Source organism: Myotis lucifugus, unplaced genomic scaffold (genome assembly GCF_000147115.1).
Source record: "Myotis lucifugus unplaced genomic scaffold, Myoluc2.0 scaffold_49, whole genome shotgun sequence".
In the NCBI taxonomy this organism is placed as follows: Eukaryota; Metazoa; Chordata; class Mammalia; order Chiroptera; family Vespertilionidae; genus Myotis; species Myotis lucifugus.
Window position 1 is genome coordinate 1,585,007 of NW_005871097.1, and position 24,917 is coordinate 1,609,923.

The 24,917-nt window shown below is 40.0% G+C and overlaps 2 protein-coding genes across 2 annotated transcripts in view; one reads left to right on the plus strand and one right to left on the minus strand.

The window, feature by feature from the left end:
* Positions 1–24,917, plus strand: part of ADGRG2 (adhesion G protein-coupled receptor G2) — a 112,416-nt gene that overhangs the window by 75,324 nt on the left and 12,175 nt on the right. The window contains exons 10-24 of the mRNA XM_023753686.1: positions 3,926–3,981; positions 4,849–4,904; positions 7,625–7,664; positions 8,133–8,170; positions 10,081–10,175; positions 10,902–10,968; positions 11,454–11,833; positions 14,490–14,661; positions 14,847–15,003; positions 16,334–16,477; positions 17,144–17,266; positions 17,891–17,936; positions 18,062–18,165; positions 19,083–19,204; positions 21,491–21,759. Coding sequence (XP_023609454.1) covers positions 3,926–3,981; positions 4,849–4,904; positions 7,625–7,664; positions 8,133–8,170; positions 10,081–10,175; positions 10,902–10,968; positions 11,454–11,833; positions 14,490–14,661; positions 14,847–15,003; positions 16,334–16,477; positions 17,144–17,266; positions 17,891–17,936; positions 18,062–18,165; positions 19,083–19,204; positions 21,491–21,759 — 1,869 coding nt within the window. The remainder of the gene's footprint in view (positions 1–3,925; positions 3,982–4,848; positions 4,905–7,624; positions 7,665–8,132; positions 8,171–10,080; positions 10,176–10,901; positions 10,969–11,453; positions 11,834–14,489; positions 14,662–14,846; positions 15,004–16,333; positions 16,478–17,143; positions 17,267–17,890; positions 17,937–18,061; positions 18,166–19,082; positions 19,205–21,490; positions 21,760–24,917) is intronic.
* Positions 2,284–3,479, minus strand: SCARB1 (scavenger receptor class B member 1). The gene is given in 9 exon segments (XM_023753687.1): positions 2,284–2,418; positions 2,421–2,577; positions 2,579–2,681; positions 2,684–2,749; positions 2,752–2,985; positions 2,988–3,112; positions 3,114–3,199; positions 3,202–3,266; positions 3,269–3,479. Coding segments are annotated over 9 exon segments (1,182 nt in total).

Consider the following 24,917-nt stretch of genomic DNA (forward strand, 5'->3'; position numbering starts at 1 on the left):
TCTCTCTATCCCTCTCCCATCCTCTCTGTTTAAAAATCAATAAAAATATATTTAAAATGGATAAGTAATTCTATGCATATATCAAGAGTTTTTACCTTTAATACTTATATACTGTACTAATTGAACTTTCAGTATCAGAGTTAAAGTTCTCCGTAGAAAAGTAGCTTAAACAGATAAATCATGTTAATCTCTGGTCCAGTGGCTTTGTTGGCTGTTTTAAGTGGAAGGAGACCATTGGGAACTGGGATATGGGAATCAGTTGTACTTTGGGGTGCAATAAAAAAGATAAGATGAGGAGGCCTTCAACACTCTAGCTCATGAGTTGGCAAACTACTGCCCATAGTCCAAATATATTTCCTACCTGTTTTTGTAAGTAAAGTTTTATTGGAACACAGCCATGCCTATTCATTTACATATTGTCTATGGCTACTTTTGCACTACAAAGTTGAGTAGTTTCAACAGAGACCATATGACCCACAGAACCTCAAATATTTATTATCTGTCTGATACTTCACAAAAATGTTGGCTGACCTATGCTCTAGTTTATATGACATCCTTGCCCTTTTGCTCAAGAGGCCAGCTTTTTGTCTCTATATTATGAAATACACACAATTGTACCTGTTAAGGGGTCTCTATTTTATTTGTTTCCAGATTGAGTCAAAGCCCCTCCAAGTATACCCTGCAGAAAATAGGTTGACTAAAAGTTACTTCAATGTTACCCAACGTGAGCATTTTAGGAAAAGGGTTTTCTGGTATATATGAGATGAAAGTGCCAATGAATTGTTCAACTACAGAAAAGATTTGCCCTGCAACCTATTCAGGTTTCAAAGCAAAATCTCAACTTTGTTCCTAGGAAAGATACTGGCATTTGGTAGTTGTAGTTTTAAAAAGAAAAACACCAGCATGGAATAAATGGACTTCCATAAGGTTGCTAAGCTTCTGAGAAACACTTTTCCCTCCCTCCCTTATCTATGTAACTGCAACTATAACAACTTTAAAATGTTGTTTTTAAACATTAACTTTAGACCCATGGTTCCCTCAATTAGCATCTTTAAAGGAAACAAAATTCTGATGAAACGCATGTAAGGATAAAATTTATTTTCTTCGCACTTTTAGAAAAGGTTTATTACCTCAATAGTGAATTATTTTTAAAAGATGATAAAACTCATTTTTCTTCCAGTAGAAAAGAGACAGAGGCTTGCCCCGAGACCAGAAGCTACGGATGGACAGGTCTCCCACCTGACCAGACACCCAGGCTGGCAGGGCCGAGACCTGTCTACCTCTGGCTTGGCACCTAAAAGATTAGGGCCCTCATGGAGGGCAGCTTGGGACAGAGCCTCCCACCACCCCAACCAGGGAGTGGCCCACTCAGTATACAGGATGATGTCAGTTTAGCTAGAGAGAAGGTGCCCAAGACACCCAAATCCAGTGCCTGTGTAGACTTTAGGGAGATAAAATCCTGTGGGGGATGAGGATACAGTCAGGGCAGCCACATGGGGCATCTCTCACTCATGCTGGTTTCTGAGGCCTGTGTGAAGGGGCTATGCCCCCAGCCCAGATGGGTGCAGAGAGGCCAAAGGTCTGGATGCAGGCTGAGCCCTGAGCCCACCGTCCCCTGTGCCCATGGCTTTGGCACAAGAAATCTACAGCTCCTGGGCTGGGTTTCAGGACAGTGGCTGGCCCCTCAGAGTAAAAGCCCAGTGCTTCTGGGTGAACCATCAAACAGGGGCTGCAGTGTTTCCAGACTAATGGAGAGGGAAACTGGGGAGAAGTGGCCCAATGACTGAACAGGCTCACCCCAGGAACAGGACCCAATGCCCACACCCTGTGGGTGCCTCAGAGAGAAGGTTCTGAAACAGTCCCTGTTGGGTGAGCCTCTCCTTGAGTCCCCTCATAAACATCTCTGTTCATGAGCCTGTCTGTACATAACTGCACAGGCATATGCAGACATGTGTGGGGTTGTGTGCAGTATGTGGACACACTTGTGTGGCAACTGGGAAGCTCAGACTTTAGGACTGGCAGACTGTCCCCTGAGGGAGTCCTGAAGAAGCAGGGTATAGGGGCTGGGGAGCTGGTCTGGCTGAGTGGTTGGGCTAGGCTGGCTCCATCTCCAGGACCCTAGTCTTGCTTCTTGCAGAACTGGGAGCTGATGTCATCAGGGATTCAGAATAGGTCTGCATAGCTTCCTTATCCATTGAGCCCTTTTTACTACTACTACTACTACTACTACTACTACTACTACTACAAAAAAAAGTAGCATTTCTCCTCCTTGAACCACACTATTTATCCAATGCCTTTGACAGCCTTGATGTAGAGGCTCAGCTGCAGCTTCACAGAGAAGTTCATAGGGGTTCCTATGACAGAGAAGTTCATAGGGGTTCCTATGACAGAGTGGATGTCCAGGGACAGGGAATGTTTGTTTGTTTTTTCTCATTGGAGTGGAGGCTGATCACTGCCTCTGCCAGGACAGGGTAGGAATTGTAGAAGTGAGGATGGGAGAGAAATAAGGGTGCACTGTCCAGGCACAGGCAGAAGTCCTTGTTAGGTGGGTAGACAGACCCATTAGCAAATAAGGTGTATGAAGCAAAAAGTAGGGATGCCTTTGAACATCCCTACTTCCTTATAGATGAGCTTTATGGACCAGCAGGCCTCAAGGCTATAGAATTCCAGTGATATTTGTGAGTCATAAACAGGGCCCACATCTGCCCTGAAGTCCTGTCAATCATGTTGCACGGATTCGAGTGCCAAAGTTGAGCTTGCTGAGCCAGTTCCACTTGTCCACGAGGTAGATCTGGATGAAGTTTTTGATCCCTGTGAACATGGTGAAGAGCCAAGAATTGGAGTAGTTGAGCTCAGCAAATAACCCAGACTTGCCCTTTAAGAGGAACATGTCTGGGAAGTATTTATTGATGAGGTGCATGAGGGGGTGGTCATAGCCCCACATGATCTTGCCTATAGTGTGGTTCATGAAGGCACACTCACCAAGGTAGTGAACGCCAAGGTCATGAACAGTTTTATGCCCATAGACTTATTCTCCATCATCAATGCTGCACTCAGGACCAGGATGTTGGGCTTGACGATGTAGTAGCTCTCCAAGCCACTGGACTTCTCGCTGGAATTGGAAGTTGCAGTACTCGAGGAAAGACACTGTGTCATTGTCATTGAAGGTGATGTTGCTCTTATGCTGGAACTCCCTATACATACATAGGGCCTGCACTCCCACAACAGTGGCTTCTTGCCCTGAAGAATCTCCTTGGGGTTGACATGTCGATGAAGTAGATGGAGATGTAGAGGGGAACAGGGATCTCCTTCCATATGCCGAAGGACAGGCTACTGGAGTCCATACACACACTCTTGTGGACCTGCAGCTTGATAATGGAGGGCACCACCATGATCACCACAATGCCCAGCACGGCACACAGCAGTCTAGTGAAGTCCAGTGCCCCAGCCGCGCAGTGTGCTCTGGTGCAGCTGCCCATGTCTGTGCATGGCACCTGAAGGGAACAGGGTATTGGTAGAGCCAACAGAGGCTGTGACCCCGGGGCTGTGGGCCGCAGGGGCATGGTGGGCCTTGGAAAGCAGTGCATTGAGGAGTGGCCTGGCAGGTGGCCAGCAGTTTTATCGAGGGTGCCTTTGGACAGGCCGAATCCCAGGCACCGGGATTCAGGTAGGCTGGGATAAAATTTTCTTGACAAGGGAACAAGCGTTCCCTCTTTCTGCATTCCTATATAAAATTTATAATTTATATCTTCTGAAAAATATATTGAGTAACTTTCTGATACAAAGGAGAGTAAATGTGAATAACAGCAAAGAATGTGATGAAACTTTGTTTATAAAGTAATTTGATAATCTTTTTCTGTGTGATATTAATCCTCAAGCTCTAAGGATGCAAGTCTCAATTTTCTTTTTAAAAATTTATTTTCAGCATTTTTCAGAGGTGAGATAATGTTTCAATATGATGAAGAAAGCAATGTTACCCAGGTAGGTTTTAAAGATTTTCCTTATTACAATCTAAAAAATGAATTTAGATGTATTTAAGTATTTGTTTAAGGCTTAGATTTATGATATTTGGCATATTTATTTACTTTTATGGCCAAGTATAAATAAATTTTCTTGTTGAATCCCTAGTTTAGATAAGAGGACTTGACTTCATAATAATCATGGTATTATGTTAATAATTATATTTTAGTTTTCACTAGGTTTGCTGCTGAATGTTTATAGATGTAATTCTATTACCAGTCAAAATGTGAAATTATATTAGAAACTCCTAACAAGAAGAAATATATTGAATCTAAGAACTGTCTTTTAAATTGATCCTATTTGCCCCATGGGGTATTCAGATATAGTAGTATCAGCCTCCTGTAATCTAGATTGCTTCAGAGGATCTCAGCTACACGTGGTTTGTTCATTCAGTGAATATTTCTTGAGTACCTACTATATGCCGGGCAAGGAGCTAGGTTCTAGAAATATAGTGGTGACTGCTATCAAGTTTCCCCCTTTACATTGGGATCTTTTACTTAAATCTGGGGCCTTTCATGTAGAGAGCTTTAATAGTATTCTTTTGGGGGAATAATGAAAGACAAAATAGAATAACAACAACAAAAAAACAGAAATTATTGTCACATCACACTTGTTGATTCAGAATATTTAAAAACAAAAACAAAAACAAAAACTGGCTCAGTCTATATGGATTTGATCATTTGCTAGGTAGTATTCCATGCAGTTAGTATTGATAGTCTTTAGGGTGTAGTTCTTTGGGTGGTCAACAAATCTAAAGAACAACTTCTTGTATGAGAGCATAAAAAAACAATATTTGTTGTATTCTTAATGATTTTGTGCTTCTAACAGAATCCAAATATGGCTAATGGCACCTTGACTGGAGTCCTGTCTCTAAGTGAATTGAAGTGAGTAATCTGCTGTTTGATTTAAATCTTAAGAAATCAACTATGGAAAGATACTTGTTGAGCTATCTTTGCTTTTGGAAACTATGAATAGGAAAGAGACCTAAAGGTTATAGAGAATTGGTTCTTGAATTCTTTGCAAACTATAAACATAATTACCTGTCATCAATTAATATCCCTGTGAGGCTCTTCTCTTTGATGCTATTAAATTACCTCCATTTGAATTACTATTTGAGTAATATGACTTGATAGCCAGCAAGGTTGAAAGAGGATTCAAGGTAAGACTTTGTGTATACCATTTGTTCATGCTTTCATGAAGCATCAGTGATTCACAAGTCAGAGAGAGGTCTTCTTAAATAGACCTCAGTTTACAAATAGATGCCTCCAGTTAGACAATAGATCAAAATATGGGCCAGCAGTTGGCCTAGGCCAGGACAGTCTTACCCTGTCCACTGGCAGGAGAAACTTCATGTCTTTGCCCTCGTGGCAGGGAAGCAGCATTAGAGATAAAATTCATCTACTCTCCACCTTACTATTACCTCTCAAATGAAGTTTTCATAAACTTTTAACCAAATTTTAAAGCTCTGGTGAGTATCTGTGATAACACTGAAGAGAAAAACCTTTCCTAGGTCAAAGCAAACAAAACAAAACTATTCTTAAGGCTCATTATTTAATTAGCATTTTGACCTGGCTGCTTCTGATGATTCAGCAGTGCCTAGGTAGAGAGAAAAATAATGCATGATTCCATGTGGTAGATACCAGACATTCCTAGTGCTCTTGTGAGTTTATAGTGGCAAAAAGTTATAGTGATAACTAGGATGGGCAGGAGTGTCATTTATGCCCTTTATATGCCTATTTTTTCTTACCTCCTGATAAAAATCTAGCTTTTCTAACTATTCAAAGAATATGTGTGAAATAATCAATGTCTTAGTAGGATTTTAAACTTTAGATGGGCAATAGTAGTGATAGGAAACATTTTTTAAACTCACAAATTTATAAATAGAATACAACTTAGCATACTTGCAATTCATCTTAATTACCAGACTTGAAATAGAGATGAATTCATGTAAAGCCACCAAACGTTTGTTGAACACCTACTATGTGCTAGGGGTTACAAATGGGAATAACCTCAACTCTCTGAAATAGAAAACTAGACTGCTAATTAAAATCACTTGGGGAGCTTTTAAACACACTGATGCCCAGACACACTCCATACCAATTAAATCAGGATTTGGGGACTGAGACATAGGCATGAGCGTTTTTAATGCTCTGCTGGTGGTTCCAACATGAGGCCATTTTGAGAAGAAGGAGTCTGGAGTCTGGTAGGAAAGATGCAAAATGGGAACAAATGATAACACTAGAGCACAATCCCTATAATGAAGGTCACATTTACAAAGTACCAAAGGATGTTCTAAGTGTCTGAATGTAGAACAGATTGGACATGACTGGAATGGCCAGAGAAACCCCAGAAAGAAGGTGGCCTCTGAGCATAGTTATGGAGGAGTAGTTCCTGACAGCTCAAAAAGTTAACTGACTACTATTGCCACCATCCTTCCCTTCTTCTTCCCTCCAGACCTTTCCTGGAACAACCAAGAACTATTTCCCATTCCTTAAAGCAGAGTTTCTCAACCTTACTACTATTGACATTTTGAGCCTGATAGCTTTTTGTCATATGGGATTGTCCTATACCAGTGATGGCGAACCTTTTGAGCTCGGCGTGTCAGCATTTTGAAAAACCCTAACTTAACTCTGGTGCCATGTCACATATAGAAATTTTTTGATATTTGCAACCATAGTAAAACAAAGATTTATTTTTGATATTTATTTTATATATTTAAATGCCATTTAACAAAGAAAAACCAACCAAAAAAAAATGAGTTCGCGTGTCACCTCTGACACGTGTGTCATAGGTTCACCATCACTGTCCTATACATTAGGGGATGTGTAACAGATCCCTGGTCTCCACCCACTAGATGCCAGTAGCACCCCACCCCCAATTGTGACAAGAAAAAAAATGTCTTTAGATATTTCCAGATGTCCCCCGGGGTGCAGTGTCACCCCAGGTTGAGAACCACTGCCTTAGATTGATTTTTTAAACTAGATTTGATAAGATCATGCACATTCAGGATGGTATGGCCATAGACGAATTTTTAAATTAGATTTATTTCATTTTAAGCTCACATGAAGCTCTGCCACATTGGAAAAATGCAAGTGTTGTAAGAGTGCAATCGGAGGAGAGGAATGAGGGAGATTCCTAAAGAGAAGTTGTGAGGAGGGGAAGGCAGGGCTGGAGAGTGCTAGAGGGTGGCAGGGTCAGTTGGAGAGAGAATGAAGAAATCATAGGCTCAGGGCTTCCAGGGTGAGTGGCGGGCCTGTCTCAGAAATTTTGCCTCGGGCCAGCCAGCTCTTCCTCAGGCCTTCTGCCAGAGGCTGCCTGGGAGTTGCAGTAACTTAATGAATAACACGATTGTTCAACCATAAATTTCTATCTTGCAACTGTTGGCTAGTACCAATACAGCTTCTGTCTGGTTAGTTTTCCTTGTCATATAAATAATTTATTTTTCCCACATAGGAATCTCTTAATATACCCAGTATCTCTTCAAAGTGAACACTGCAAGCAATAAATACTATGTGACTAATGCATTTGCTAAAAATCTAACTTGTTTTGAATTTAATACCACCAACAGCCTCCTTCATGTCAATTTCTTTCATTTTATTAACAGACGAACAGAGCTCAACAAAACCCTGCAAACCCTAAGTGAGGTAATCATAGTACACCCTGTACCTTGTATATAATTGTTATTTGGGGAAAAGCATGGAGTTCTGCATTCCTGGGGAGATATGTATTCAAATCCCCCCAAATCTGTCATGTAAAATAGTGAATGGACTAGTTCCATTACTCCAAAAATCAAAACTAGGCACAATGGATGGACGTTACAAGGAGGTGGATTTTCCTTCATGTAAAACTGGTAGTTTCTTAAAACAAGGACCTAGAAGAATGAGCTCTCCTGTGTGATAATGAGCTCCCTGACATTAGATATATCTATCTAAGCAGAGGCTGTATAGCCTGAATAGCTTTGATCATAAGTCAGAAATCTGGTAGGAATATGAAATGGATGAGCCCTAGGAGTTCTTGTAGCTCTAAAATTCAGTGATTCTGTGATTAGTCCCGGGTTGTCTTGTCTGACACCTTCAACTGTCAAAGTAACATATATTTTTTGTTTGTTTCAGACTTATTTTATAGTGTGTGCCACAGCAGAAGCTCAAAGGTCAGTTATTTTTAATACTTTTATAAATATCACTAGAGGCCCAGTGCATGGATTCATGCACCAGTGGGGTCCCTCAGCCTGGCCTGCACCCTCTCGCAATTTGGGACCCCTCGGGGGATGTTGGACTGCTGGTTTCGGCCCAGCCTGTGGGGATTGGGCTGAGAAACCCGCAGTCCAATGCCACGTGCAGCTCCTGCCTGCTGCTCCTGCTTATCCCGGCCCTGCTGCGCCTACCGAGGGCTTGCGCCCAGTCAGGCCCAAGCCCAATCAGTCCAGATCAGGAGATGCTCGCGCTGCCGCAGTGGTGCTCACCAGCCATGAGCCCTGTGTCTGATGCCCGTTGGTCAGCTGAGCAGCACTACTGCTGTGGGAGCACACTGACCACCAGGGGGCAGCTCCTGTACTGAGTGTCTGCCCCCTGGTGGTCAGTGCACGTCATAGCGACCAGTCAACTGATCGTTCGGTTGCTTAGGCTTTTATCTATAGATTATTCTTGACTCATGAGAAATAAAGTATTGAGGAGTCTTAGGTTGCAAATTCGAAGGCATTCTTCTAAAATAAATACATATTAATGACATTTTGGATATACACTGAGTGGCCAGATTATTATGAGCAGCCAGATTATTATGACCACCCCATCAGTACAATGAAGTGAATTAGTTATGCAAATAATAACAATAAAACCTTGAGAGTATTTGCTTAGGAAGTTTTCAATATTCAGTATTTTTGGAAGTGTCAAGGAAGTACTGATGGGGTGGTCATAATAATCTGGCCAGTCATAATAATCTGGCCACTCAGTGTATGTATTTTTATTCTTCCAAACATTCATCAGCCTGTCACAAGCATCTTCTCATTTCTTTGTGAAACACAGAGGGGGGTGCTGTTGGGGCTGCTGGCCTCTGTTTTATGAGGCTAAAGATCATCAGTGTCCTTAGCCCAAGGGCCACCAATACAACCAAGAAATGGCTCACAGTGGTCCAGTCAGAGTGAAGGACAGTCAAAGAAGAAGGAACATAATCTGGAACATGGGAGAAGAAGGAGAGGGAGGAAAGGATTGGAAAGAAAGAGAAAATAAGAAATTAAAAAGTGCATGCAGAGGTGAATTTGAGATTGCCCGATAATTATTTGAGGATGTGCAGATTATTATCTTAAATTGTGTCCATTGGTTGTCCTGATTGCGTAAACCAACAAGCTTATAGGTCAATAATCTCACTACCTGAACCTTCAGCATTCTGTGAGAGTAAAAATCCTAGAAAATGACAGATTTCTACTCATCAAACTATTCATTGATACAAATAATGGCAAGTCTTCCATGAAATTGTACATCAAATCCCTATCCACTATATGTATTTAGTTCATTTTACTTACCTCTTTTTGTTCTTTGCAATATTAATATTTTTTCACATAAACCAATATTAAAGTAGAAAGAAACAGAGAGAATGTCTTAAATTCCTAGTTATCTGATAATCCAGATTGGATTGCCAGAGATTTTGGATTTAAGAGACCTTGACATACATCTAGGCTGGTATTTGAAAGGGCTCTTATGATGGAAACTCAAATGCCTACAGCTGGGGGTAAGACTCTAGATGTCAAGATGCTTGTGTTTTCAGCCAAGTGTCACCCCTGCCTGTTCATTGTGCAGGCAAAATGAATCAGCAGCTATATGTGATCAGAGCCTCTCTGCTTTGCAACCTCTATGAATGTAAACCCCTATAAATTTCTTATCCTATAAAATCTTTTGGATAAAGTTCAGACCATGGTAGCTGGGTGTTTACAAGCTTATAGGTGACACTGCAAGTTAACATTGTCACTGTCTCTTTTTCTCACTCTAAGTTTGAAAAAGCAATTACAAATATGTAGATAGGTTTTCAATTTAGTAACATTCTAGTTGTATATTTTTCTCTTTATAGCACACTAAATTGTACATTCACAATAAAACTGAATAATACAAGGAACATATGTGCCGTAATGATGGCTTTGAAAAGTGTAAAGATTCACCCGATGGGTAAGTTGTCTCTATGTTGCTGTGTTCGTTTTCATACGGCTTTGATGCATTCTTTTTAAAATTGAAGATATAATTAATAAACTTACATATGTTACAGCTTTCTACTTTAACTCATTTGTCCTTGGGCAGTTTTTAGGGAGCTCTAAAAGGTGATTTTTCCTTTCTTTATTTTTAAAATATATTTTTATTGATTTTAGAGAGGAAGGGACAGGGAGAGAGAGGTAGAAATATCAATGATGAGAGAGAATCACTGATCGGCTGCCTCCTGCACACCCCACAGTGGGGATCGAGCCCACAACCCAGGCATATGCCCTGACTGGAAATCGAACCATGACCTCCTGGTTCATAGGTTGACACTTAACCACTGAGCCACACCAGCCGGGCTTTTCTTTCTTAATAAAATTTCAGTATACTTTTTGAAAACATTATAAACCCTGCTGAGAAGGAGAGATCTATTTGGCGTGTTGAATTACTTGCCACTGGGATCTGTTTACTTCTGAATTCCTCTTAGAAATTGCTGAAGAGTGATTGATATTGTGTGCATATAACCCTCCCCAAAATAATTTACTCAATATAATGCCATCCAATTTATTTTATCACCTGTTTTAGACAAATGCTCTCTAAAATGTAGTCAGTGTAAGGACCATAATACTTGATGGATCTGAGCTTCTATCTTGCCTTATTCTTAACCATGCATTTTCTTCTCTTTCCTTTTGTCTCCTCCAGAACAGTGCTGCTGTTCTGTCAGAATACCCTGCCCTTCCTCCCCAGAAGAATTAGAAAAACTGCAATGGTATGTAGCAAACATGCTGACCCTTTTCCTAACAAAAATAATATTTAATCGCCATGTTGGCTAAGGAATTGTTGAAATTTGACAATGAATAAGGGCTTTCAATTTCAACACTTCTCAAACATTACTGCAAATATCAATCACTGAGGATCTTGTTAAAATGCAGATTCTGATCAGGTCTGGGCAAGACCTGAGATTCTGCATTTCTAACAGGCTCCCCAGTGAAGCAAATGCTGCTGGGTCATGGACTCCACTTTAAGTAGTAGGGGTCCAGACTATAGAGCAGCGGTTCTCAGGCCTGGTTGCACATTAGGACCATCTGGGGAGTTTTAAAAGCATTGATGCCTGCCTCCCACCTTCAGAGATGATGTTATTGGTCTGGGGTGCAGCCCAGGGTTCTGGGTGGTATCAGATGGTTGCCAGAGGAGGAGATTCACTTCTCTGTAGCTCATTTGTCTCACATGCATCTCTCTGATTCTTTCCTTTAGTGACTTGAAGGATCCAATTACGTGTCTCGCTGGTGGTTATTCACATGGCCCATCTTCCAGCAATTCTATCCCAGTTGCTCCTCAGGCCACAGCTATTTCCCAGGTCTCCAGTGTCTTCTCTTTAGCTGTGCCTCTAAATCAACCATCTGTCATCTCCCAGAGCCCAACAGGGGCGGTTCACCTTCCTTCTGTCCAGTCTTCAACTCCCATAGCTTCTAGCCCTACCATTGATATGCTCCCCCAATCTGGAACTATCTCAACCCCTAGTCCCCAAACTGATCTTTCCCACACCCTGTTACCTGGGAAATCCTCACTTCCCACTCCCACCACGTCTGCCCTGGTGAATGTCATCATGACCAGCACACCTCCTGACAAGACAGGTAAATATAAGGAGCTAAGCTGCTCCTAATTTTGTTGTAATTCTGGGTATCTGAAATGCAGCTGCCAGCCTGTAAATGAAGATATCTGTAATAAGATCACATTGATCCTTTCTTTTTATGATGTCTTCTTATTTCAAGAGATTTCTTCCAGGCATTCATAGAATGGAGAAATAGCTTTGAGGCAAACACAGATCTCATTTTATTGAGCTGAGTTATTTTATAGTTTTCTTTCTCCTACAAAATGTTTTAGGGTCACTCTTTTCAACATTCTGAAGAGAAAACTTTTGAACTGTTAAACACAGTAACTCCATTTAGACAGAAGACAATAAAAACTGGTGTTCTTGAAAATTAGTCACAGAGTGACAGAGCTGGGACTGAGCCAAGGTAGCCACAAGGAAGAGAAAAACATTCAGAAGGCCCAGTCGTCGGTGTGCATTGGGCTCTAACTGGCAGTGTGATCTGGGATAAGCCATTTTGCTCCTCCTAACTCAGCCTATTAAATTAAAGATAAAAATAATCACACTAACAGCACTTGGTGGAGAACAGTGGCATACATGAGAAGCCCTGGAAACTGCAAAGGGCTCCCCAGAAACAAAGTAGGTTTAGGGATAAAGGCTAAAGGGAAGAAGGAAGGAAGCAGAAAGAATTCTGGACACTCTCCAGAGTTTCAATTCAGTGAGTGAGAAGCAGGTCTTCCTCTAGACCAGTGGTTCTCAACCTTCCTAATGCCGCGACCCTTTAATACAGTTCCTCATGTTGTGGTGACCCCCAACCATAAAATTATTTTCGTTGCTACTTCATAACTGTAATTTTGCTACTGTTATGAATCGTAATGTGAATATCTGATATGCAGGCTGTATTTTCATTGTTACAAATTGAACATAATTAAAGCATAGTGATTAATCACAAAAACAATATGTAATTATATATGTGTTTTCCGATGGTCTTAGGCGACCCCTGTGAAAGGGTCATTCGACCCCCAAAGGGGTCGCGACCCACAGGTTGAGAACCGCTGCTCTAGAATTTAGATGTTTCAAGGCAAAATCAAATTCTTGATGACATGGGATTGGAGCTCAGGTTGAGGTCCCTGCCCCTTCCACCACCGTGCCAGCATCCCCAGGAGGTTTAGACTTCTGCCAAATGACTTGATATTTCTTCAGATTTGCACTTCTCTAAGTGATTTTAAAAATAAATATGGACATTTTAGACCATATAAAGTCATTGGGGCTGATGAAAAATAAGTAAAATTAAAGTTCATTAGCCTGAGCCTAACATTGTCTACCTTTCCAAAGCTATCCCCTTTCATCCTTAGAATCAACCTAACAGGCTACACAGAAAGGCCAGCAAAGTGGCCTCTTGCGACTGTGCTTCCATTCCCTGAGACTTGAGTTTCAGGCAATGAGGAAGCAAAGTAGCATATACATAAAAGATGTGTTGGGGTATTATCTGGTGGCTAAAAAATGGATATAACTTAATGTTTCCATAGGAGAGGGATGATGAAATATGATATCTCACAATGACTCACATAACAAAATGACTATTACACAACTGTGCATAAGAACAGCTAGACAAAAACTTAGGGGCATTTCTCAAGTCTTGAGTGAAGTGAAAATAATAATAAATAGTTTTCACACCATGTTTATAACAGTATATTATAACACATGGATAAAGATTAGAAAGGAACATGCAAAATAAGAAATAGGATGTTAAGTGGTCAAATTAAGAGACTTTTTTGTTGTTAGACAGGTCTGTATCATTGTTTCCCAATTAAAAACACTATTAAAAATCAGGCTTACAGCTGGTAATTTTAATAACATTCTCTTTTCCACAAAAAAGGGTAACTTCTAGTTACCCATATAAATTCCTGTATGCATGATATAAATTAAATATAAGTACATTTATGCTTGTATGAATATACACTAAATACACGGATATGCTTTTACATATTTTTTTAGTTAGGCTTCTTTTTAAATATATTTTTTACTGTTGACAGTATTACAGATGTCAATTATAATGTACACTGTATACATGAAGTATAATGTACACACAGTAAAATTTATCCAGTTCTTTTGGATGAATGAAAATTTTATAGTTCTATGAGGTTGAAAAACACCACAGTCATGTAACCACCATCAATATATATAACATTTCCACTACCCCCAGAGTTTCCTCCTATCCCTTTGTAGTCAACCTTCTACCAACTTTGCCCATCCCCTGGCCACCACTAATTGGTTTTGTTTCCCTATACTGTGCTTTTGTTTTTTCTAGAATTTCATATGAAGAGAATCATACAAGTGTGTAACCTTTTGAGTCTGGCTTTTTTTCACTTAACATAATACATTGGAGATCCATCCATGTTGTTGCATATATAAGTCGCTCATCCCTTTTTATTACTGAATAATGTAGTCCATTGTATGGTGGACCACAGTTTGTTTATCCATTCTGCAGTTGATGAACATTTTGGTTTGTTTCCACTTTGGAAACAAAGCTGGAAAAGGCTACAATGAACATTCATGAACATGTCTTCTTAAGACATGTTTTCACTTTCCTGGGGTGAATACATAGCAGTGGGTTTGCTAGATCACAAGGTGTATGTTTCTTTTTATTAATGATTTCTTTCATTATGTGTTCATAAAATGATTTGGCTCTCTTGTAGAAACTGTTCATACCAGCAGCATCACTGTTTCTGACCTTGAGAGCCAAGTGACTCAGATGGAGAAAACTCTGTCCTTAGGCAGCTTGGAGCCTAACCTCGCAGGAGAAATGATAAATCAAGTCAGCAAACTCCTCCATTCCCCACCCGCCTTGCTGGCCCCTCTGGCCCAAAGGTATGACTTAGCAAACTGACCCTATAGTGATAACAATGCTTCTTACATGATAATTACAGCCAAGTATTTTTCTCCCACTATGAGTTTCATAGTGACTTGTTAAGTTGCTACTCTGTATTCTTTCTGCTTAGACTGGGAAAAGCAAAGTGGGAGTGTTGAATTTGAACTGCCACTTATCTTTACAGATTGCTAAAAATAGTGGATGGCATTGGTTTACAGCTGAATTTTTCAACCAAGACCATAAGTCTAACCTCCCCTTCTTTGGCTCTGGCCGTGATCAGAGTGAATTCCAGTAATTTCAACACGACTACCTTTGCTGCTCAAGACCCTGCAAACCTTCAGGTATATCCTAATTTAATGTGGAAACAGCCTTTTCTTGTATATGACATCATATAATATATCATGATATATGATAGAGTCTTATATATGTATGAGTATATGATTGAAGCAATTACTGCTTATAGTCAGGGATGACATTAAAAATATTTAACATCTATAACAATGAGTCACCACAGAATTAAAAAAAGGACATTGCCTAGCCAGTGTGGCTCAGTGGTTGAGCATCAACCCATGAGCCAAGAGGTTACTGGTTTGATTCCTAGTCAGGGCACATGCTGGGTTTCGGGCTTGATCCCCAGTAGGGGGTGTGCAGGAGGCAGCGGATCCATGTTTCTCTCTCATTGATGTTTCTCTATCTCTATCCCTCTCCCTTCCTCTGTCTCTAAAATCAATAAAAACAGCTCCCCTCCAGGGAGCATGCCCATGCCTTTCCCTTTCCCTTCCCGTTCCCCCTCCCCAGGCACCATTAGCTTCCTCACTCCCAAACTCCAAGGACCCTTCCTTTACCTCCATAAATCATTTCCTAAGCCCATTTCTTCTAGGAATTACTTCTACCTCTGTAATTTCCCCAATAAATGTTCTATTACAGTTTGAAAAAAATAAAATCAATAAAAACAAGGGCATTGTTTTTGGCTGGTCTCGGAGGTCATTGTTGCACCTAGAGTTAACTCTTTAGCAGTTGTATTGTGGAAGTTAGGGTGGGGTGTGTTGTGGGAAGTGTCCAGTGGAGGGTTCTAGATAGTTGGGAGAGAGCAGGGGCATCAACTACTTATCAACCCATTCCAATATTTTAACAAGTGTTATGATTACACTGGTGTGAATAGTGGTACTGAATAGCAATCTTGCTTCTAATTGTTTTCTGTCCACCTATTAGAGGGATTAGGGGCTGGAAACACCCACGTAAAACCAAGTCCTGCCTATTAATTTAATTTTATAGTCATCCTTTTACAAGTTTAGTGCATGTGGTTCTATGAAGACTTTGCCCTAACAAGTCACCAAGTTGGTGTGTTGCTGCTGTGGTCTCCTTGGGGTCTACAGTTATCCTGCAACACCCCCCCCCACTTTATTGCAATATAATTGACATATAATACCCTATACTTTCTGACTGTTTCTGTGTATATTTAAAATGTTTTCTTTCCTGCTCCAAGGCCTCCTCTCCCTATTACACGTCCTCTCTAATTTTGCAGCAGAGAAATAAGAAGAACTGATTATACATAGAGACACCACACATAAATGTCCCTACATGATTCTTCATCTTGATTAGTTGTTGTGTTTTCTAACTCCTTATTATACCAGCCCCAGACATTTTTATGATCTTTTACTTGGTTTTCAGGTTTCTCTGGAAACTGAGGCTCCTGAGAATAGTATTGGCGTTATTTCTCTGCCCTCGTCACTGATGAGTAATTTACCAGCTAATGATGTAGAGCTAGCTTCCAGGGTTCAGTTCAACTTTTTTGAAACACCTGCCCTGTTTCAGGTAAAGTTGCCGCGAACTGGTTTTGGGTTAAGTTTTATTTGGGAGTGGGGAACTTATGCTTCTTTTAATCCCCATATATCTTAAGCCTGGTATAAGTAAAAAGAATTGCCGAAAAGCTGCAATTTATTTTTAAACAGGACCTAGGGGTGCTAGTGATGACACATAACAATAACTGATACTTATGCTTACCAATGCTGAGCACTATCCTAAGCTCTCAGAAATGTTAACTCTAATACTCTCAACAACTCTGTGAGGAAGAAACTATTAAACTATATATTATTCCCATTTTCTAGATGAGGACATGGATGCACAGAAAGGTTAAGTAACTTGCTCAAGGACATGCAGCTTAAATGGCTTAATGTCGTGCTCCCTTTGGCAGCACATATATTAAATGGCTTAATGTTATGTTCCCTTTAATATTCATGAAGCCCTATTGGGTCAATTTGTGAAACTTAACATGGTATTTAGAGCACTGTAGAGTACAACAAGTTCTGCTTCTAATTATGGTTCTTGGGAAAGTCACTTTATTCCCTGACCTTCAATTTCTGACCTAGGTTGTAAAATAAACATGTGGACTAAATAGTCCTTCAGGTCCCTTCAAGCTCTAAAACTCTCTGATAACATTTCGTTTTCCCTTGCCATCCTATTGATTCTTTTGTGTGCTAGGACCCTTCTCTGGAGAACCTCTCTCTGATCAGCTATGTCATATCATCAAGTGTTGCGAACCTGACTGTCAAGAACTTGACAAGAAACGTGACAGTTACATTAAAGCACATCGACCAAAGCCAGGTGGGAGAGTCCTGTCTGGGCTGCTCACTGACCAGAAACACCTTGTGCAAACTATACCTGGAAGGCTTGGCCTGAAAAAAAGGAGATCCAGCAGAACCTAAAAACTCAGTTAGGGCAGTGTGTAAGACTAGAATCACTTAGTCACTCCACTGGGTTTTAGCATGCCTAATAACTGACCACCTAATCTCCAAAAGGAACAATGCAAAAGCAAGCTCTTATCAACTGCCAAATTTCAGTGCATTTCAATCTGTGGCTGCAGGTCTGATTTTCACCTCGAGAAAAAAACAAAACAAAAAACAACAGTTCAGTTCACATTGAGCATCATCTATCATCTCGCTACTAAAAGTGGAGTCTGCAGACTCTTAGGCCCCACTCCAGACCCACTGAATCAGAATGTGCATTTTAACGATGCCTCAAGGTGATTCTTATGCACAATTGCTGAGTTTAAGAAGTGCTGACCTATATAAGACTCCCTAGCTGCTCCTAGGGACCAGTGTAAAATAAGAAGTTTCCAAAAATTAAGAATAAGATTCTGAAATTTTAAAAAACTCAGTTATTTTTCCAATTGCTTTTCTTTTTTCAGTACAATAAATTAATTATTTGTGATGTATCTTTCTACTGCAGGATGACTTAACAGTAAGATGCGTATTTTGGGACTTGAGCAGAAATGGTAGGTTCCAGTCATACCTTTTTCAAAGTTTTGAGTGGGTGCGGGGAGTGGGTGTAAGGGAGAAAGGGCAGTCATTAGTGCTGTGGCCTTGCTGATGGAACAAATACTCTTCCCAATGCCAACAGGTGGAAGAGGAGGCTGGTCATCCAATGGCTGCTCCGTCAAAGACAGGAGGCCGAATGAAACCATCTGTAGCTGCAGCCACCTTACAAGCTTTGGAGTTCTACTGGTAATATCCCAAATTACCTGGCCTTAGATTCTGGGTCTGAGGGGTAATCGGGCATCATACCATAATGTCTAATCTGCTAGATGACTTTGATAAATCAGCAGATATGATATTGTGGCAAAGTTATTGACCAATGAAATTACTCTTCTAATAAGCAAGTGTACTTGAAGGAAAATACTTGAACATGGAAGTATTTTTTCCCATTCTATTTTTACATTTAAGGTTTACTCATTTAAATAGCTAGGAGGACTAAGAAATTCCTCCTATGTTTAATGTAATATGTTTCTAAATTATACCTAGCAAACACAAAAGATTAATATATTAACACATGTCTGCTGAAGAAGAATAAAGAATGTAAAGCTTCACTGAAAAATATAGATACTTGATAAGTGTGGTAATAAAATTGTTTAGTTTGCAATGCACTTTAAATTTTTATAAAACACATTGATGTAAATTATCTTATTTAAATCTCCCCAACAGTCCTGTAAGATAGGTATAATGGGGCATTGCTATTGTCATTTTAATGAAGTCAGAATTAAGACTCATTTGTTAGGTGATTGTCCACAGTCATAGAACTAAGAAATATAAGACCTAAAAGCCAAATTCAAGTCTTTAGATTCCTAGCCCAGTGCTTCTCTAGTGTACCATAAGACACTGATCAAGCACATGGGCTTTGGAGTCAGCCAGACCTAAATTTGGTTCCTGGCTCCTCCACTTCGTAGCTGTGTGACCTTGGACAATTTACTCAATCTCTCTAGGCCTCAATTTCCTTATCTTTACCTAATGGTAATAATTGTGGCTACCTTGCCAGTTATTGAATGAACTATGGATGGACACTTAGAACACTCAATCAATGTAAGTTATGACTCTTTTATTTACTTAAAAATATGTGGTCTTGAAAACAATATTTTATTTTCTAGGACCTATCTCGAACATCCTTGCCAGCGGCTCAAATGATGGCTCTCACGTTTATCACATATATTGGTTGTGGGCTTTCATCAATTTTTCTGTCAGTTACTCTTATAACCTACATAGCCTTTGAGTGAGTATCCACAACTAGAAACTTGTATGATATGATACAGTGCTCACCTCCATTGCCAAAATATATTAATTAAGTGCACTCCTCTGCCCACCTTATCTTGTACAACCATCTAGTAGAACCACCTATATGTAAAACTTCATGATTCTTTTTATACACTTGATTCCTTCCATTAGTCTATACACTCTCTGAAGACAGGGGTTGTGCCTTAATCATATTTGTACCCTAAAATGATGCCTGGTACTTAGTTGACATTAAGTGTGAAATGAAAGATGGATGAAGACCCAAAAACCCAATAGCTTAAATCTGAAAGAGACTATAGATTCATGTATGGAATAAGAGCTATGTTTAATGTAATATGTTTCTAAATTATACCTAGCAAACACAAAAGATTAATATATTAACACATGTCGGCTGAAGAAGAATAAAGAATGTAAAGCTTCACTGAAAAATATAGATACTTGATAAGTGTGGCTTTGTAAGTCAAAGCAAGAATGATATTCCAAGTAATAGCATCTCTTTCTCAGCTTACGGAAGGGTCCCTTTGGTCACTTTTTTGGGGGGAATTCCAACAAATTCTGTTAGAAAAGAAGAAAATATGTATTTTTATTACATTAAATGAAACATATGTAAGTTCTGAAATGCAGATTTTGGACCCTGATCAAGAAATGCACAAATTTACTTTAAATGCCAAACTTAGGACCCAGCTGTGAATACAGATCTTTTAGTGGACCTTTAAAAATATTATTAATGAGACTAAATTACCATAAGGCCAACCATTACTCAGAATGATTTCACCAGATCTAATTTCACACATATAAATATGCACATGTCATCAATTAGCTGTATTTTCCTATGTCTGTTTCATTTAGGTATAGTATAAACTCTTCTTTCCATGATCTCATTTTCACTAACATAAGATAACAGGGAAATCTGGCTATGTTTTAAAGATCTGAATATAGGAACCTATTGTATGAGAAGCAGTAGCAATGCTTCTAGAAGTAGTTTGGAAGAAATCGGGGGGGTATTGCTCAGTAGATTCCACTACAAACTATTTAAAAGGATGGGTCAACAGTCAGCATGTAAAAGGTTCCACAGAAATACAAACACAAATTTTCCATATGGTTCCACCAATGATTCTGTTTAGATTTTTCCTTTGTTGTTGCTTTTAATGCCTACAGACATACTCAAAGAGAGGAAATTTACCCACATGCAATAGTCCCCCCTTATCCACGGTTTTGCTCTCTGCAGTTTTCAGTTACCCGTGATCAACTCCAGTCCAAAAATATTAAATGGAAAATTACAGAAATAAGCAATTCATAAATTTTAAGATGCTCAGTGTTCTGAGTGAGTAACATGTTGAAATATCAGACCATACTCCTCCATCCTGCCCAGGAAATGAATCATCCCTTTGTCTGGTATATCCACACTGTATACACTACCCGCCCATTAGTCATTTAGTAGCCGTCTTGGTTATCACAGTGCTTGTGTTCAAGTAACACCTATTTTACTTAATAATGGCTCCAAAGCACAAGAGTAGTGATGTTGGAAATTCAGATATGCGAAAGAGAAGCTGTAAAGTGCTTCCTAAAAGTTTTCAACTTAATAAGGCAAGAAAAAACTGTATGCTGAGGTTGCTAAGATCTACAGTAAGAACGAATCTTCTATCTGAGAAATTATGAAGAAGGAAAATCAATTTGTGCTAGTTTTGCTGTCATACCTCAAATTATAACAGGTATAGCCACAAGTGCATGATAAGTGCTTAGTTAAGATGCAAAAGGCATTACATTTGTGAGTGGAAGACATGAACAGAAAACGTGTTCTGATTGATGGCAACATGTTGCACCAGAAAGGATTGAACCTACTGTATGAAGACTTTAGCAAGAGATTTCCTGAAACAAGTGACACCAAGCCAAGTAAGGGATGGTTAACAGATCCAGGAATAGGTTTGAACTGAAAAATATAGAAAGTCACGTGACTTTTATTACTATATTGTCATAATAGAATAATTGTTCTATTTTATTAGTTATCTTTTAATCTCTTACTATGCCTAACTTATAAATTCAACTTTATCATAGGTATGTATTTATAGCAAAAACATAGTATATATAAGGTTTGGCCCTATCCACAGCTTCAGGCATCCACTGGGGATCTTAGAATGTATTCCTATTAGGTAAGGAGGGACTACTATAGGGGTTTACTAAAGAATAAAATTAAATTGCTTAAAACTCATATATAGACGCACAAGGAGAATGTGATGCTAATTCTTTTATTGTCCTTTCCTTTTAGAAAGATCCGGAGGGATTACCCTTCCAAAATTCTTATCCAGCTTTGTGCAGCTCTGCTCCTGCTGAACCTGGTTTTCCTCCTGGACTCATGGGTTGCTCTGTATGACACACGAGGCCTCTGCATCTCGGCAGCTGTATTTTTGCATTATTTTCTCTTGGTCTCATTTACATGGATGGGCCTAGAAGCATTCCATATGTATCTGGCCCTTGTCAAAGTGTTTAATACTTACATCCGAAAATACATCCTTAAATTCTGCATCATCGGTTGGGGTATGTATCATTTGCTTACACATTGCCTTGGCTTTCTCCGCTTCATCTTCAGTATTGTGATTTTTAATCACATAGAGAATGATAAAACAGGTCATACTTGGCAGGCTTCTAAAACAGCTTTAGTCTCCTTATATGTTGCATTGCCCAAAGAACAACCTTGTCAAATCTCTTTCTAGAATGCCTGTATATTTACCCTGGATTGTTTATGAACACAAAACTCTTAGGAGGGCTTCCAGTCAAGATGATGGAGTAGGTAAATGCAGCACTCACCTCCTCCCATAACATCAAAATTACAACTAAACTACAGAATAACCATCATTGAGAACCACTTGAAGTCTAGCTGAACAGAAGTCCTATAACTAAGGATATAATGAAGCCACATCGAGACTGGTAGGAGGGGCAGAGATGTGGAACAAGATGGTCCCTCCAGTGCAGGGGCAGCAACTCACTTTTAAGGCACCAGGGACATAAGAGAGGCATTGACTTGTCTGGCTTCGGGGTGAGGCCTAGAGGAACAACTTTCCCCCAGACAGAAGTACTGGCAAAAGCCATTGTTCCCTTTCAGATTCCTCCCCCTATAGGCAGAGGTGGGCACCATATCTGAGTCTCCATCAACCTGGCTAACATTGTTCACCCCAACCAGGTAATTTCCTGAGACCCTGTCCCACCCAACTTGTGGGCTCACCCAAGCCGCTTCCAGTGGCTTTTCCATCTAAAGGCCTGTCTTGGCTCATGCTGCAGACTTTTCTAAAACCTCTCAAAGGTTCACAAACACCAAACAAGTGGCATCTGGCCTTGGCATGCCCCATATCCCTTGCACTAGTGGCAGCTTGGCCTCTAGTTCTCAGCTTTGTCTCTCTCAGGCACCTCCAAGTCCAGTACAAGTGACAACCTTCTGCAGATCACTTTGTATCTCATGTTGGGTGGCACTAGCCAGAGCACAGGCAGTGGCTAACCTTGGCCTACACTTCTGGAAAGGCCCCAGAGCCAGCACATCCAGTGGACAGCTTCAGACCATGCCAGAGCACCACCCAACCACCTCCGTGAGCAACACACTCAAGGGGGTGGACTAAAACAAGTCCTGCTCTGTGGAGTGAGCTCCTGCACAGTAGCTCCTTCACTGTGGTTACAGCCAGACCTCACCGATTGGTCTGGGGGTTAACCCCTCCAGTTGAGGTGCTAACAGCAATCAAGGCTCAACTACAACAGGAGGGTTCACACAGCCCCCACATGGGGTATACCTGAAGTACCCAGCTAGGGTAACTAGGGAGGCTGTACCACTGAGCCCCACAGGACAACTACATAAGGCCACCTTACCAAGACTGGGAAATGTAGCAGCTCTACCGAATACATAGAAACACAGGGAGGCAGCCAAAATGAGGAGACAAAGAAACATGTCCCAAATGAAAAAACTGGGCAAAACTCCAGAAAAATAACTAAACACAATGGAGATAAGCAATCTATCAGATGCAGAGTTCAAAACACTGGTTATAAGAATGCTCAATGAACTTAGGGGAAGAATAGATCAACTCAGTGAGAATTTCAACAAAGAAATAGGAAATATAAAAATGGAGAGAGAAACATAAAAAAGGACCAGTCAGAAATGAAGAATATAATAATTGAAATGAAGAATACACTAGAAGGAATCAACAGTAGATTAGATGAAGCAGGGGATCTAATCAGCAATTTGAAAGATAAGGTAGCAGAAAACACCCAATTAGAACAGCAAAAAGAAAAAGAACCCCCCCGCACTCCCAAGTGAGGATAGTTTAAGGGACCGCTGGGACAACAGCAAGCATACCAACATTCACATCATGTGGGTGCCAGAAGAAGAGTGAGAGAAAGGAATTTAAAACCTATTTGGAAAAAATAATGACAGAAATATTCCCTAACTTGGCAAAGGAAATAGATACACAAGTCCAGAAGTTCAGAAAGTCCCAAGCAAGATGAATCCAAAGAGGCCCACACCAAGATACATCATAATTAAAATGCCAAAGGCTAAAGACAAAGAGAAAACATTAAAAGCAGCAAGAAAAAAGCAGTTAGTTACCTACAAGGGAGCTCCCAGAAGACTGTCAGCTAATTTCTCAAAAGAAAGTTTGTAGTCCATAAGAGATTGGCAAGAATTATTCAAAGTGATGAAAATCAAGGACCTACAACCAAGATTACTCTACCCAGCAAGGCTATCATTTAGAATTGAAGAACAGATGAAAAGCTTCCCAGACAAGAAAAAGCTAAAGGAGTTCATCACCACCAAACCAGTATTACAAGAAATGTTAAAGGATCTTCTTTAAGAAGAAAAAAGGACCAAAATATAAATAAAATAGTAATAAATACATTTCTATCAATAATTAATTTAAATGCAAATGGATTAAATGTTCCAATAAAAAGACACAGGGAGGCTGAGTGGATAAGAGAACAAGACCCATTCATATGGGTCTACAAGAGATTCATTTAATATTGAAAGACATACACAGGCAGAAAGTAAAAGGATATAAAAAGATGTTTCATTAAAATGGAATGAAAAAAAAAGCTGGGGTAGCAATACTTATATCAGACAAAATAGACTTTAAAACAAAGACTATAGCCCTAGCCAGTGTGGCTCAGTTGGTTGGAGCATCATCTTGTACACCAGAAGGTCGAGGGTTTTATTCCTGGTCAGGGCACATACCTAGGTTGCAGGTTTATTCCCCAGTCAAGGTGCATATGAGAGGCAACCAATCGATATGACTCTCTCATATCGATGATTCTCTCTCCTCTCCTCTCCTCTCCTCTCCTCTCCTCTCCTCTCCTCTCCTCTCCTCTCCTCTCCTCTCCTCTTCTCTTCTCTCTCTCTCTCTCTCTCTCTCTCTCTCTCTCTCTTCCCCTTCCTCTCCCCTTACAAAATATAATAATAATAAATAAAACAAAGGCTATAACAAGAGACAAAGAAGGACCCAGCAATTCCACTTCTGGGTATTTATCTGAAGAAACCCAAAACCCTAATTTTAAAAGACATGGGCATCCCTATGTTCATTGCAGGGTTATTTATAATAGCCAAGATATGGAAGCAACCTAAGTGCCCATCAATAGACAAGTGGATAAAGAATATGTGGTATATATACACAATGGAATATCACTCAGCCATAAAAAGGAATGAAATCTTGCCATTTGCTTGG